Genomic DNA, 16,508 nt, shown 5'->3' with positions numbered 1-16,508 from the left:
ATATTACAATATCAAAACTGCGCTTTAACGTGGACAGAACTTGGACATTGACTCCACAGTATGTTGGCAATGGATTTAAAATGGACCAACATTCATCTTTGTCTTCTGTCCAGTGATATTTTTAGTTCAGTTCCACGGCTGGGTTATTTTATGAGGAAATGTTAATCAGAGAATGGAGTAGATTGGCTGAAGCCCTGCCAGCTCACTGAAGAGAAGTGTGGATAACAGAGTGGACGGTAGAGGGCACAGTGGTAAGTTACCTCATTAGACTGGCGAATATTCTGCAATGGGATCCAAACAGTGCCAACCATGGTGTCCCAAATCAAACCTTTATTCCACACCTCCACCGTTAAACCTAGGTCCAATCTGTTAATCTCACTGTAAATCAAAGTAAAAAAAAAAAAAGGATTGAGGCACATGCTAATTATAATCTGCAACAAAATAAATATTTAGATCTGAAGACATTTGTTTTTATTACATATTTGTTGTAAATAAAGACATTAGTATATATTTCAAAGCCACTTAAACGCAGACAGATCAGTTGTGTAGCTGTGGCTGGAGTGTTACAATCCGTCTAATATAATAGATTAGCAAAACCGTGTGCCAGAGGGCAAGGGTGTTTCCTCTGTGAAACATACATTAGATGCTTATCAAGATCTTATCTTTTGAAGTTTATCTCTGTAAATTATACCAGCAGTGGAGCAGTCTAGTCATGTAAGTATACATTCCCTTCATGTAATTACATAAAGGCTTAATGGTAACAAATAGAAAACATTACCATAATGGAAACCAGACAGAACTCAAACAATCCCCATTTAGAACACACCAGGGAACAGAGAGAGAGAGAGAGAGAGAAAGGAAGGGAGGAAGGGAGAGAGAGAGAGAGAGAAGAAGAGTGAAGATGTGATAGATGTTATGCCTAAAGGCAAAGGATGTAATGTCTCGGCCTCCGCAGCTTTCCGCACATTCACATTCTCGAAGAAATATGTAATTCAGACAAGCACAGGGTAAAGCCGAAATATTATAAGAGAGCGCATTGACTAATGGAGAGACACCTCATTCTTTGATCATGTCCTTAGAAAAAGCAGCAAGCATTGCATCACTCTTTCTGGGGATGAGCACAGTCTTACATAGCGCAGTATGCATACTCAGGGGCATGTCTGTTTCATCTGAGCTTTCAAAAAAAAAAAAAAAAAAAAAAAGCGCACCCCTTATGTTACAGCCACAGAACAGAAAACAGGGAGGGGAAATGCTGCAGCTCTCATTATGTAACATTTTTGTGTGGTGTAACTACAGTACAAAGTCTATCAGCTCCTGAGCAGAGCTCTGCCAAACAGAGATGAGAGGAGACAGGCAGAACCAAGCGTGGGCTTAACACAGCGCTGCAGAGGAGATACTGCAGAAATGCCCCCCATGAGAGAGAGAGAGAGAGAGAGAGAGAGAGAGAGAGTGAAGACACTGAGGGTATATTCTGAAACTGTTCGCATCCTTAATCGTCTACATGCTTGCTTTTCACAGCGTAACCGCCAATGCCAGCTCAGAGTCTGTCAATCATTTTAATTTCTTTCATAAAATTCATTGAGAAAATGTATGGTTTTACAATGACAATAAAGCTGAAAAACGCAGGTCATAAAAAGTGAGCATCATTTGAATTTTTCTGATGACATTTCCTCATACCAAATACTCCAAATCCACCTCCATAAAAATGCACCCATATCTATTTCTTATTGGCGGTGTGAGTAGGAAACGTAGGTGACCTCTACTGACTCTGAATGCTTGGCGTAAGATGATCTCTACTGTTGTCAGCATTCGGGGAACTAGTTCTAACACTGGGGTTGAAACGCACCCGATGTGGGGAGAGGACAGCTAATGATGTGTGTGTGTAAAATGAGTGCAGTTTCAGTCATGCCTCTTTGGTCGGTCAGTGAAACACAAGCATGATGACAAAGAAAAAGATGCACCAGAAAGTGGATGGAATGAGAATTAAGTGAGAACAAAGAACACAGGGAGTGAGTCTGAGAGGAAGAAAAAAAAACAGATGAAAAAAGGGATAAGAGAAAGAAGAAACAGAATAAAGTATTTGAGCAGTGAGAAGGGAAAGGAAAAGGAGAGAGAAAGACTAAAGAGAGAGGTGAGTACAGAAGATTACAGGAGAAACAAGAAGGGAGACAGAGAGAGAGAAAGAAAGAGAGAGAGAGACAGAGAGACAGAGAGAGAGAGAGAGACAGAGAGAGAGAGAGAGACAGAGAGAGAGAGAGACAGAGAGAGAGAGAGAGAGACAGAGAGAGAGACAGAGAGAGAGAGAGACAGAGAGAGAGAAAGAGAGAGAGACAGAGAGAGAGAGAGACAGAGAGAGACAGAGACAGAGAGAGAGAAAGAGAGAGAGAGATGAAGGACAGAGAGGAACTCACAACATGAAGTCCTGTTCCCAGCTGGGCTGACTGCCCCGTACAGCAATAGTGGTGCTCTTGACATTCTGCACCTTCAGTGTCACGTACGTGTTGAACTTCTCTGTACACAAAACACCAATACCACATGACCTTTTACAAGACTTCTAAAATTTCTACACACACACACACACACACACACACACACACACACATGCACATACTCACACACACAGGTCTCTTTTTCAAGAAAGAAAAAAAGAAGTATTGAGTGAGTAATTACTCACCTTGGGGTCCATCAAGTTTGGCTTTCTTCACTGTAAAGCAAATAAAAGAGAGAAGAAAAAATTCTCAATTCTCTGATACCATAGAGATTCAATAATAAATTATTTATAAAGACTAGAGAGATATTAGCATGAGTCCAAATGTCTGTGTGAACAGTGTATAATTGTTTCATGCAGTTTCTATTAGTAATATTGAGAGAGAAAGACAGAGACACACAGGGTGAAAACAGGGTTTTTCCCCGAAAGCACACAGCTTCACTATGCTAAACATGCCTATGCTATGTATTTTCTGCTGCATCCCGTAGGACAGCACTGTTCCATAGTGTGAATGGATGTCAGATGAGAAAAGAGTTAGAGTAGCTGGTCTGAAGCCATCTTAGTAAGATTTAGTGTGGATATACTGTGGAACATAAGTGACGCAGTGTGATTACTATGTCTAACATCAACCAAGCATGTGACCATTCAGCAAGGAGCGCCCTGCCTCTCAAGCTCTCAAGCTACGAATGTAAGAGACTAGTCATTTCCAGTAAGACTGGTCATTTCCAGTAAGACTTGTCAGTCCCAATAAGACTGGTCATTCCCAGTAAGACTTGTCAGTCCCAAAGGTACAGAAGAAAGTGGAAGTGCGCAGAAAATAGCAGAGAACTCTCCGTGTAAGGTATACATGTGTGTCTGCATACATACATCTGTATAACTCTGTGTGTGTGTGTGTGTGTGTGTGTGTGTGAAGGAGAACTGTTACTGCTGTGAAAAGCTGAGAGATGTTTTCTAGCATACTCTCTCTCTCTCTCTCTCTCTCTCTCTCTCTCACTGCAGTACTCTTAAAGAGAGGCTGTGACGTAAGTGTGCATGCATTATTGATACTTACTGATGCTATATAGTCATGCACTGAGCACAGGCCATTAATATTCAAACCCTCTTATCCTCTAATCCCTTTCTCCAAACGCCTTTCCCTCACTCGTCTATTCTACTCCTCCTCTCCTCTCCCCTCCTGTCCTCCCCCTGAGCAACCATTAAAAACAGGAAATTGCGCTAGAAAGTCCTGAGTCAGCCAAATGCTCCGTGTACTGTTACACTAGCATAGAAAATTGGACTACATTTATGTCTTTTTAATTGGCACACTTAATGAGGGAATTTATCACTTGTTTTATTTTGGTAAGTTTGTTTTGTTTCGGTTTAGGTTTTTTTTTTTTTAATTATTATTTTGCTGTACAGTCTCTGTATAATTAGGGCTCAAATCATCTTAGACCACTCACAACTGATTTGCCTCTATTACATATATAGGAATAGATGTAAATATTCCTAAATGATTCCTACCCACAAGGCATATGTAAATGTACTTTACAGACACAGCCAGTACTTGCAAATATTTATGCTACAGCAAACTAAAGAATTACATTAGACACAGAATGAAAGAGAAATAAATCGAGTCTTATAAGGAACAGAAAGACTAACACTGTGCATTTATAACACTGCACTGTTATTAACACTATACAGCAGATGTAGCTCTAAAGTTAGAGGTGCAGAGAGAAAGACTGAGCAGCAGACATCGCTGTTCTCTAAAACTGGATTCCAGCAGAAAGGTGAGTGATGAACTGGGATATTTTTCTTTGTTCGGATCAATGCCCATTAATACCACTATAAGAGAAGGCTTAGATTAAAACAACATTCTAGAGTATTTGATATTTAATAAATAAATAAGCTGAAACTGTCATTCACAAGTATTGTTATGAAGCTAAAATGGGTTTACATTTTGCTATGTGACGAGAAAAAGGTATGGGCATTAGTGTCTCTCATGCTATAACCATTTCAGAGAGGCCTGATTGTTTGGAGGGAAAAGTACTGAAGGGTGATTCAAAGTCACATATTTCCACTCCATGGCCTCTATTGTCATCAGGAAATAAACCTAAGCACTAAATGAAGTAAAGTTTTACTACCCAAAGCATTTCCAGTCCATTGCTTCATAGGCACACACACATACACACAAACACACACATGAAAAAAAATTAATGAAGATTAAATGACCACCATCTTCTCACTCTTACAACATAACTTCAAAGACAGAAGATTCACAGTGTTGTAGACTACATATACATAAACTTGTAGTACATATTACTTGGTCATTACTTTTGTGCAGCTTTTCTCCATTGGCATAGGCTGTGTCACCAAGTCTGTGATGATTCAGACCATCTTTTTTCAGTTGCTAAAAGCTCTTATCAGATTTCACCCACAACTGTCTAGGTAAGCATGAGCCTGAAGTAGTGACTATTGATAGTATTTTCACTAAAAAAAAAAACACACACACACATTGATATTTCTTAATCTGTCAATATAGAACCACTGAGTCCCAACACCCCCTTTCCCCAACCCACACATACACACACACACACACACACACACACACACACACACACACACACACACATAAATTTTGGATTACTCTCACATCTTAAAATGCACTGACTGAACAGAAATGACCTTACTCTGAATTCCCTATATAATTTCAGGCTATTCTGGCTCTCTTCTTTCTAATCAGATCCATAGGAAAATGCCTCCCGGGTATAAGACAATCACAGCTGTGCGGCCATGTGGCCATTCACCACCATTAGCCAAACTGTGGCTGAGATCATTAAGAAGAATGATCACAGGATGGTCAGCACTTAATGGTTCCCTCAGTGCTCTTACTCTTTACTGTTCATTTCCTTTCATTTTCATCCTCATTTCCATCCATGTCTTTTCCATACTTACTGTTCCTAATATAGCAGGTGTGTGTGTGTGTGTGTGTGTGTGTGTGTGTGTGTGTGTGTGTGTATGAGAGAGCATGTGTGAGTGTCTGTGTGTCATCCTTCTGTATGTAAAAAGTGGTTAAAAGTAGAGAGGAAGCATTGGAAAGGCTTCTATCTTGGGCAGCATTATAAATATTTCATTGTGAGAAAGCCAACAAAAACTCCCATGCCAGCACTTTGGCAGAGTGCCAGAGCAAAGTGGCTCAGACATCAGGCCGTGACTTCAGAGGGCCTTTAAACGCTGAAATACTGATAACTCCATCATCAATTTACTTTCAAGACCATTTACTTTTCATGCCACGATCACTCTCCTCACCGCTCTTGCTGTTACCAAGGTAAAGAAACCATCATGAATTAGATTTTATGTTATACAGAATGTTTCTGTTCCTCTTGTATACTGTTTTAGAAATATAAGGAATGAGGTAAAGTACAAATCCACCAATGCATGACCTATAAATGTGTTTTTTTTTAAATAAATCATAAGCAAACCAATAGAGAGAAAAGAATCTATAATTACTTTTTCACAAAGAGTGTAAGAAACACATTAGAAATGACGATTCATAGAAGATATTTTATATTCACATGTCTTGCTTCACTTATGCATCCTTATGCATCAGCGCCACAGCGGTTGGGCAAATCAATATACAAACAGAAATAACACAGCGATGAAGTAAAAGGTGTATGCCACGTCAGTGCAGTCTAATACAAACTCTCTTAAACCCTATCCAGAAGAGCATTCCTTTTAGCTTTTTGTGCAGAGACACACAGAGTATGCTGCTGGCCAAGTCAACTGTACAACATTGGGACAACCTGGGAGAAAAAAAAGCAATCCATTTCACTAGACTTCAAGCTCAGATTGAGTTATAGGAGAGGGGGAAAAACAACTCAGTCGTATTGTGTTTCATTTAGACGAGTTAAAAACAGCCCCTGTAATATATCAATACATGAAAGAGATCAATGAAAAAGAAATTGGATTGCAGAACACAGGAAACTAATGCTTAATAATAGCCCAAAATCATAAATCACTGACTGTATAAATAATTTAGGTCAGGGACTGCTGCCCACAAACAACACATTGTAATCAATGAGCAGGACCTTCAGTTATGAGGTAGAACCCCAATGAGGAATGACAACCAGACCTAAAACCACAGCACAGCCTTACAGCACTCAAGCAAACTGTAGTGACTGTTGTCTGTATCAGGCTTAACCTCTACCAAAAAACAAAAAAAAAGAGAGAAAGAAAGAAAGTCATCAGTGATGTGTAGCCAAAACATAAGAAACAAAAATACTGTAACAACACCAATTTGCCTTTCATATGAGCCATCCTGGATGAAATATTGAAAGGATGATTTGTGGACAAATGCCATTAGCTCCAATCTAAGCTTTTAACTTTGAGCTTTTCATAATATGCTGTGATTAACAGTTTGCCTGAATGTGCTCTAATGTGCTGGTTCTGCTGTGGAGTCTGTAGATGAAATTAATAGAAGTGAACAAAGGGATTACATCATTAACGCCACACAAAGACCTAAGATCTTATGTAATATTTTCATATAACCAAACGAAAATGCATGTACCCAGATCTCCACCTGAGTGGGGTGGAACATAAATGCTAGAGTGTAGGAGGGAACAGTAACATTGGTTTTCTTTCGTTCAACGACCTCGTTATTTAATCTTGTACAGCTAAACACAAAGGCATTCAAAACAGTCAGTACCCCTGGAGCTTTGACTATTCTACCAAGACCCCTGATAAGCAAACATATGATCTACATTTCTACAGGTCTTGTGACTCCGTTTCCCAGAGTTTATGGCACGGAAAGTCAACATGACCATGAGTTTTGTACATTGCAGGATAGATCCTGGTAACCTTAGGGACAAGGTTCACTCTGTATTAAATCCATCTGCACCGCTCAACTTAACATCCCTTTGACCCTCTTAAAGACAGCAATAAAAAATGACATTGACTGTAACCCCTGCTCTCTCTTGTATCTGACTGGAGAATTCAGGACGCTGCCTCTGACCTGAGAGATTGACCCTGGTTTAACAACTCCCTTTAATTTATTGGAGTAGGACTCTATTCACTGAAGACATGGAACATCAAGTTTAAGAATTTCAAGAATGTGGAAGACAACATGGCAAATGCTCCCTGGTGAAAAACGTTTTGGTCATTGTTATATCTTTCAAAGCACATTAACATTAAAGGTCACAGTCATTAAATGTGTTGTAGATGTCCCAGTATATATTTTTAAACTGTTACATAACTGAATATAAATGAACCAGGTAACATGCTCTTGTTCCATCACTCAGTCCTATAGTATGATCATCTTTGAATTTCATTTGGCATTTCACTGAGGTTAATCCATTAGTGTTGGCTTTCATTTGCTTGAAATAAAGATGGCAATGTGTAAGATTGTTTCATGCTTCTTAAATGAGCCCTGCCGCAAAAAAAAAAAAAAAAAAAAATATATATATATATATACATATATATATATATATATATATATATATATATATATATAGGCAGATAAAAATAGCTCCAGTAGAACCATGAAAGGCAGGCATATGATGTAAGAGAAATCGCAGAAGTGCATTCAGTGTCATGGTCACGCCGATCAGTGACATAACATGACTGTGTAAAATAACATACCTGACATGATCACATGAACCACTAGCATTTTGACAATTTACATTTTGTTTGTGACCACGTTTGAATTAACGGCATATCGTCGACCGTCCACATATGGATAAAATACAATACTACCTTTGCTTGAATCAGCGTGTCTTATATGCTAAGGCTATGACATATCTACTTGATTACAACGCGCGAGAAATGTCATTTCAAATCCTCGACACGACCTCACGCGCACAACCGTCAACAGGATTCCCTCACGAGTCTGAGAGAGGGAGACGGGCATCACCAACACGGTGCAGCAGGTCTCCCCCCGTTCTAGGTCACAGACTTTCCCGCAGTCATATTAACCACACAACATTTGACAAATTAAACAGGCTTACCTTAATACATTATTAAGGGAATGACTTGATGTCCTCGACGATTATGTAAATAAATATATATTTTTTAAAAAAAAACCTATTACTGTGATAACTGTGTAGCTGAAAAAAGTGTACGTGTCGCTTGGTTGTACTACTATCGCTCCAACAGTATAAATTTAAATAACATAAATAGCAACGCAGCATGAAGTTATTATAGTGATAATGATCATATAATAGTGAAATGTTAAAGATAACACACTAGCAATAGGGAGAACTTTACTGTAGTTTCAAGACACGTCTACTCCAGACTGATTTTGTTTCCTTATCTGCAGCCAGTTTTATTTTTTAGGACAGCTGTCAAAAAGATATTTAAATTGAAATGTCAAATTATTTCATGTGCACATTCCAGAAACTTTCAATTCAATTACACACGTGCGGCTTTCCTTTTAAAAAATGGAAAGCGGCATGGTAAGTTGTATGTTACATAAGAACACATATCAGGTAGTATCAAAATTACACGAAAGATTTGCTCCGTTTACCTCCGACACACAGCAGTGACATCTCTTATTATAGCTGTGAGCGTTGCCAGCTGTCCTCTGCTGCTCCCCGAGTCTCCACTCGCGAACGGAATACGTGCACTGATTTGGTGTTACGGTAACACCCGTCGCCTCTTAAAACAAAGGCATCTCTTCACTCGAATACAGGAGCAGTTATCAAGAAAACACACTCGCTCTATGTAATATCCCCTTAGTCGTGACTGGGTTTCCCTCAGACTTCTTTCCTCGCCTCGCCTTAGTTTTTATGCTCTCTAGCGCACAGCCATCTTGTTTCAGCACCAATTCTGTGAGGACAACTCATGACATGACGTCATGGTGATGAGAAGCAGCAGGAGCCACGCGACAACTGACCACGCCGCGGTGGATTTTCTTTCTCCCTCCCACGCTTAAAGAGCTTCGGAGAAAAAGATAAAGGGAGAGGGAGAGGGAGAGAGAGCGAGGGAGAGAGAGAGAGATAGATAGAGAGAGAGAGAGAGAGAGAGAGAGAGAGAGAGAGAGAGAGAGAGAGAGAATACTGTATGGAGATGTCATTGCGACATCTTACTAAGATGTGTTACCTCACTGAGAGGAAAGCATGGGAATATTTCGTGAATGACTGTAGACGCTCATTCAATAAACATAAATGCATTCAAGAAGCTGAGAGAAATCTAAACTCTGTAATGAATAACTAATTACGTTTCAACGAGTGTGCCTTGAATTTAGGTTCATAACAGTAGTGTGTTTCTTGCTGATGCCAACAGTGCTCGTCTTGAGCAAGAGATAATCAACAGATTTACCATCATGAAACATTTTTAACTATTTTCAGCAAGGCATGACTTATATGTGAAGTGACACCTTACTTAACTACCTGGAAAAATCGTGCTCATATAAATTCACACAGATGTTGTATACGAGAAGTGCATATTTAAATACATTTATTTGGTTGATAGCATTAGGTGTAACATCTGTTTTCATCATAGTGTAGAGATGATTCAGAACATGAAACTTGTTAAGCGTTTCAGCAATCTCCATTTCTCCTTTCGTCCGGAGGGTGGCAGTAAAACATACGAATAGCCATTGAGCTTTCAGGAAATATATAAAAACACAAATTTGTGGAATGAAAAGGAACTTATTGTGTGTCTGAAGGTAAATAATTATTGCATTATGATGATACTATTAACTAGTCAGTTTATATTGACTTCAACTTTTTTTTTAATAATAGTTGCTTTTGTGGGTCCGAGAGAGCACACACCGTTCTGCGCTCATGTTATTGTTTGTGATTTAGTATTACATTCTAAAAATTCACACAGAAACTCTAAACAACGACGACGACAATAACAACAACAACAAAAACAAAAACATAATAATAATAATAATTACAGCAACTTGTTTATGAGGATAATGCTGTTAGAAATTTAACTCATACTTGCCTGTACTTAATATACGAGAGAAATAGAATTACAGGTATTACTGACCTGTGCATGACGGAAGGCAGATATTTCACAGCATTTACATAATCAGGGAGGTCTTCCAGAAAACGGGTTTAGTGAAAACTAAGAGTTAATTAACTCAGAGTAAGTAGTAAACCTCCTAGTAGAAGAGCCCTATGGCTTCACCCTCCTAGCAAAACAAAGCCATAAGGCTCTTCTATTAGGAGGTTTATTACTTGCTTTGAGTTATTAACTAACTCAGAGTTTTCACTAAACCCGCTTTCTGGAATAGCCCCCTGCTCGTACAGTGTTTGTGAGCCGTTTCTTTTTGAAAGATCTCGTAATAAAATAAATAAATAAATCCTAGTACGCCAGCTCCACCTACCGGGTGTCAACCGTCCGCGTGCGTGCGCTGTGTGTGTGTTTACTTCACCCTGAACTGCTGACTAGAAAAAGAATTCAAGATGGCAGCAGGAGACAACAGTGGCACAGTCCCATGTTTAAACTTCTCAAACCCAGGACCTTTAGGCAATGGCCAACCTAGCAACAGTCCGTATGCCTTGGCTGCTAGCAACGGAGCACCCACAGGACCCTCTGGAGGGGTTCAGGGTGGAACAAGACGGTCAAACCCACAACCGGGGCCCGGTGGCCCTGAAAGCACCGGTGTAGCAGCGGGGCCGCAGCCGAATGTGCAAAACTCAGTTCCCCAGGCGGCGGCGCAGGGAGTTGCGGTAACAGGGGCAGTCGGCGGTGCTATCACTGCTGCTGCTTCAAATATGACAGGGTCGACAACATCGGTTTCATCGGCAACACCAGCTCCACCGACTCATTCCACCATTTCTACACCCCCTGCTGCAGCCGCGGTTTTGGTTTACCGGGAGCCAATGTACAACTGGCAGGCTACAAAAAGTACTGTGAAGGAGAGATTTGCGTTTTTGTTTAACAACGAAGTACTGAGCGACGTTCATTTCTTAGTAGGCAAAGGAATGGGAGTTCAGCGTATACCTGCACATAGGTAAATGATGGTCTTCACTTAAAAGAAATTTGAAGAGACTACAGTTACTGGATGTGAGAGGACGGTAACATTTTAATGAAGCCACATAGCTTGAATATCAATTTTCTAACCCATGCTAATCGTAGAAGTAGCAATAGGAGCTAAAGGTATGAATCCTGTATATTTGAGAAACTGAGTTCAGGAATTCACCATTTAACAAAATATGCATACTCTTTTCTGCCTTTTCGTATTAAGAGTGTGTTATTTTTGTGTGTGTGTTTGCATGTGAGAGTTAGTGTTTTAGCTACATTTGTTTGTTTGTTTGTTTGAAGATTTGTACTGGCAGTTGGGAGTGCTGTGTTTGATGCCATGTTTAATGGAGGTATGGCAACAACGTCTACAGAAATTGAGCTTCCAGATGTAGAACCCGCAGCTTTTCTGGCCTTGCTCAAGTAAGATCTTCACTGATCTGTACATGAACAAAGTGTGCTCAGAGTTAGATATGCACCACTGTGTATGTTGTCAAGCCTAATGAGAGGATATCACTGTAGAAGACACGACAGACAGACAAACTCCTGTTGTCATATCCATGACTACAGATTCTTCCTTTTTCAGGTTTTTGTACTCAGATGAGGTTCAAATAGGGCCTGAAACTGTCATGACCACACTCTACACGGCGAAAAAATACGCTGTTCCCGCATTGGAGGCTCACTGCGTGGAATTCCTCAAAAAGAACCTGCGAGCAGACAATGCTTTTATGTTGCTCACACAGGTTTGTTCATGCTTGTATCTTATTGAAACCCATGTTACTCAACACTGTCATGAAAGGTTTAGACATTTTTGTTGTTTAGACCTTTTGTTAGATTTGTGCAGACATGTGTCAGGTGTCTGAGTTTTTATCATTCCTGGCTGATGCAGGGTCTGCCCCCCAGGTATGAGGTCTAATAATGCTCATTTTGCTATATTATCACGAGTAGTTGTTATGTTCCGTACAGTTACACTATTACGTATATTGACACATGCATTCAGGAGCCACATTATTTTGAAATGTTTCATAAAGGATGAGCTATAGAATGTGTCATTCTGCAAGAAGGTTAAAAGTTTCATTTAGAGGTTGGTGTCAAAAACAGTCTGATGCACTTGTGTTCATTGACTGCTTGATTGATTGACTTCAGGCGCGACTCTTTGATGAGCCCCAGCTGGCCAGTCTGTGTCTGGAGAACATTGATAAGAACACAGGGGATGCACTTGCCGCAGAGGGCTTCACAGACATTGATCTAGGTACAACACCATGGAATTAACATGTACCCATTGCTTCACATAGTGACAAATCATGTCCTCAAATGGCACCGCACAGCGTCAGCAATACCAAACGTTATCATATTCTGGAGTTTCTAAGCAATGTCATCTTCTCCATGCTTGGCTAAAATATTGATAGCTCTTCGGCATTTGGTGGACTTTGAGAAACTTACTTGGAAACATTGTCTTCCAGTGACCCCTTACACAAAGAAAATCAAAACCCATACGCTGTGTAGTGATTTTACACACTCTTTCTCTCTCTCTCTCTCTCTCTCTCTCCCTGTCTGTGTCTCTCGCTCAGACACGTTGGTGGCAGTGTTGGAGAGGGACACTCTGGGGGTGCGAGAGATCCGTCTGTTTGGGGCTGCAGTGCGTTGGGCTGAAGCTGAGGCGCACAGACAGCAGCTGCAGCCCACTCCTGAGAACAAACGCCGTGTCCTGGGCAAAGCCCTCTCCCTCATCCGCTTTCCTCTCATGACTATAGAGGAGTTCGCTGCAGGTACTTTACCTCACTCATAACATCTTCATGACCCCAGTATGTGTTTTCATTGTCAGGACTGATGGTCATTAACATCTAAATACAAAAAGCAGTTTTAGCAACTGGTATTTTAGTTAGCTGGAGGTCTGAAGTTCATATAAGACATGAGTCTGTGTGCTGGGACCAGGGCCGGCGCAGTCAGGTATCCTGACAGACAGAGAGGTGGTCAGTTTGTTTCTGCACTTCACTGTGAACCCTAAGCCACGCGTGGAGTTCATAGACCGGCCACGCTGCTGCCTGAGGGGGAAAGAGTGCAGTATCACACGATTTGGACAGGTGGCCAGTCGCTGGGGCTACAGCGGAACTAGTGACCGTATCCGGTGAGAGGCAAACATATGCTCCTTTATATACTAATTTTTATTGAGCACTTGATCTCTTGAGCACACACGATGCCACTGTATACACACCAAATTCTCACTCACCCACACATACACACACCCACACACACCATGTGAGACACAGGGGCAAGAGGCTTGGAGCAGGGCTTGAAATTCCATGTGTCCTTCAAATACCAAGTACCATGTATCTTTGCTGATCTGAAGAGTAGTTGTATCTGAATAGTGGTGGTGAAGAATCTCTCTGTCTCTCTCTAATCCTCTCTGGTCTTTTCTTTGTTTTTTTTTTAGTTTTTCTGTGAATCGACGTATATTTGTGGTGGGTTTCGGACTCTATGGATCCATTTATGGACCCACAGACTATCAAGTCAACATACAGGTTTCTTTTATTATAATGATTTGTTTAAAATGGTCAAATATTCAGATAAAGAAAGTAAATTTAATCCTCAAAACCATTGTAACACTGCGCACCATTCTCTGCAAGATAAGCTTGAATGTTAATTTGCCTCAGTGTGACATGCATAGTCAGAGACTTCATATTGTCTGTACCTTTGTATTTAGTTGCCAGTTATCATCAGTTGCAAATATTAATATCTCCTCTTCCTTTTGTTTATTTTCATGTGATGGACTTTGTAAGAGTTTCTTGTAAACAGTGTCCTGGTATGACCCCTTAAGAAAATCAAACCAGTAGGCCTATAAAGGCCAACTCTGTCCCTCTTACTGTTTCAGATCATCCACACAGACAGTAACACAGTTCTGGGTCAGAATGACACGGGTTTCAGCTGTGACGGGTCTTCCTGCACTTTTAGAGTCATGTTCAAAGAGCCTGTAGAGATTCTACCCAATGTGAACTACACAGCATGCGCAACTTTAAAGGTACGACAGCTATGTTGACATAATTAATCTAATGAGGCTCACTGACCTTTAAATTAAACCTGAAAGTTCAGTCATTAGTTGTACGAATACAATCACTGCAGTTTTAATTTACATCCATGTCAACCCTCAAAAAAGAACTTCTAATTAACATTCATTCAGTTTGATCACTATCTGAAATGTCTAATATTTCCACAGTAGTCCCAGTCATATTTCCTGCAGTCATATATCGGCGCTCATCTGTGTGACCTGGTCCTGCCGATGTATGTGAGTGTGATGGTGTGTTCTCTTCTCTGTCAGGGTCCCGACTCACATTACGGCACTAAAGGAATGAGAAAGGTCACCCACGAGTCATGTGGCACTGGAACCAAAACCTGCTTCACGTTCTGCTACGCAGCAGGCAACAACAACGGCACATCTGTTGAGGACGGGCAGATCCCCGAGATCATCTTTTACACATAGTGACTCTTGACCTCTCTGCTCTGAGGTCAGCCCCCTGACCAGTGACTCAAGTTTCCTCTCCATTCACAATGAAGTGCATGACTGTTCATGTCACTGAATGGAAAAAGATACTCTTATCTAAAGGATGCTACATAGTGAAAGACATTTTCAGACTTTGCTTTAATCACACTCTAAAAGCTCAGCAGATGATGGTTTTCTGTGTATCTGATAACTGCTAACTGACTGTCTATGGACAGTGAGTAGGCGGTTGTAAAGAATTGACCTCCATACAGATCGCCTGTATTGAGCTAATGCAGTACAGCGTGTTGACTGTTAATAGAGAATTTACTAAATGAATACAGAAATACTTATGGGTTTTTTTTATGCAGCTCTGATGCACAGTGGTTACTTAATGGAGAGAGGAAACAGTAAGTCTTTGGGCTGATGCCGTCATTAGCAGCTATAGCAGAGCCTGATGTGTTGGTCTGGTCATTTTGACTCTGGGTAAGGGTAAAGTTATGTCAAGCTGATTCTGAGCCATTGAGTTTTGGCTGAAAGGTAAATAGCACCTGCTGTGTTTCTCGAGAAATAGGGCAATGACTGTTCTGCAAGTTAGGGTCTGGATCCTGTCTGCTACCAACATGTTTATGTTTGTGGTGGTCAAAGCTGATCAAAGGATTGAGATAAACAAACTCAGTTTTGAATGCAGGATTTGTAGGTGACCAGGGAGAGGGTTGAAAAACACGTATGATTTTTTTTTTTTTAATCTGCATCTCTACGAAGTATCTAAATTCAGGGAGAAGTGCTCCTCATTGTGTCAAAACTAAGCTGCTGGCAGTTCAGGAATAACTCAGCATTGAAGGATTGTAGAAGGTCATGTTCAGTTTGACATGCACACAAAACAGATTTTCTAAACTTCCTCAGTGACCTTAATGTGGAGCACTTGTTACGACTTAAGCACAGCACAATAAGAGAAATCACCCCTGGCCATGAGAGATTACAGTGCTCCCATGCCTCAGGACCACACAACACCTTCATAGATATCTCAGTTCCACACGGAATGTAAGCAGCTCTTATGAAGGTGTTATGTGGCAGTTATGTAGGGAGTATTTGGGAAGTAAAACAAATTGGCTAACTGCAATGCAGTTGAGGTAAAGCGATGTTTAATTTCATCTAAAATAACTACACGCCAGTATACTCATCTCATGGAACATGTTGTTATTACAATAGTTATTAAGTTTCATCAAGATTGTTATCATTTTTTCTACTAATAAAGGTTTGCAGGGGTCTCTGACATGTTGTCTCTTACCTGGTAAAGATGGGTTTACATCTTTCTTGGGATAATTAAGTATTTGTCTTACTGCAAAGATGTTCACTTTTCTCATGGACATTAACCCCTTTTAATCTCTAAAAGCTCAAAAACTATGCTGACATGTGCTACTAATATGTATCTCAATTGCCTCCTGTAATTTGCTTGTAATTTTGACATTGCCATGTTACTAGATTTAAACTGAAATCTCAGCACTACAGCAAAATATCTTTTTCTTCTCTATTTTTGTGTAGTTCTGAAGAGAAAGCAAAGATTGCATTTCTAAGACTGGATGACTAGTACAGTCA

General features: G+C 40.3%; 2 protein-coding genes across 2 annotated transcripts in view; one reads left to right on the top strand and one right to left on the bottom strand.

Moving 5' to 3' along the window:
* LOC115811681 (protein unc-13 homolog A) overlaps positions 1-9,006 on the bottom strand; it is a 36,125-nt gene extending 27,119 nt beyond the window's left edge. Inside the window, exons 1-4 of the mRNA XM_030773990.1 lie at positions 8,985-9,006; positions 2,675-2,704; positions 2,412-2,511; positions 261-378 (exon numbers count right to left, since the gene is read on the bottom strand). Coding sequence (XP_030629850.1) covers positions 261-378; positions 2,412-2,511; positions 2,675-2,704; positions 8,985-9,006 — 270 coding nt within the window. The remainder of the gene's footprint in view (positions 1-260; positions 379-2,411; positions 2,512-2,674; positions 2,705-8,984) is intronic.
* Positions 9,007-10,875: 1,869 nt separating this feature from the next.
* btbd2b (BTB (POZ) domain containing 2b) lies at positions 10,876-16,508 on the top strand. Its single transcript, XM_030775468.1, has 9 exons — positions 10,876-11,426; positions 11,738-11,857; positions 12,021-12,177; positions 12,581-12,686; positions 13,006-13,203; positions 13,370-13,562; positions 13,869-13,956; positions 14,307-14,453; positions 14,751-16,508. Exons 1-9 carry the CDS (start codon positions 10,876-10,878, stop codon positions 14,910-14,912), a joined length of 1,722 nt encoding a protein of 573 aa, XP_030631328.1. The 3' UTR covers positions 14,913-16,508.

The sequence above is a fragment of the Chanos chanos genome, chromosome 5 (genome assembly GCF_902362185.1).
Source record: "Chanos chanos chromosome 5, fChaCha1.1, whole genome shotgun sequence".
In the NCBI taxonomy this organism is placed as follows: Eukaryota; Metazoa; Chordata; class Actinopteri; order Gonorynchiformes; family Chanidae; genus Chanos; species Chanos chanos.
This window is presented reverse-complemented; position numbering and strand designations above follow the sequence as displayed.

Coding starts and splice junctions, on each gene's coding strand:
- btbd2b (XM_030775468.1), top strand. CDS start 10,876: ATGGCAGCAGGAGACAACAGTGGCACAGTCCCATGTTTAAACTTCTCA. Junction 11,427..11,737: donor CAGCGTATACCTGCACATAG/GTAAATGATGGT, acceptor GTTTGTTTGAAG/ATTTGTACTGGCAGTTGGGA. Junction 14,454..14,750: donor CAGCATGCGCAACTTTAAAG/GTACGACAGCTA, acceptor CTTCTCTGTCAG/GGTCCCGACTCACATTACGG.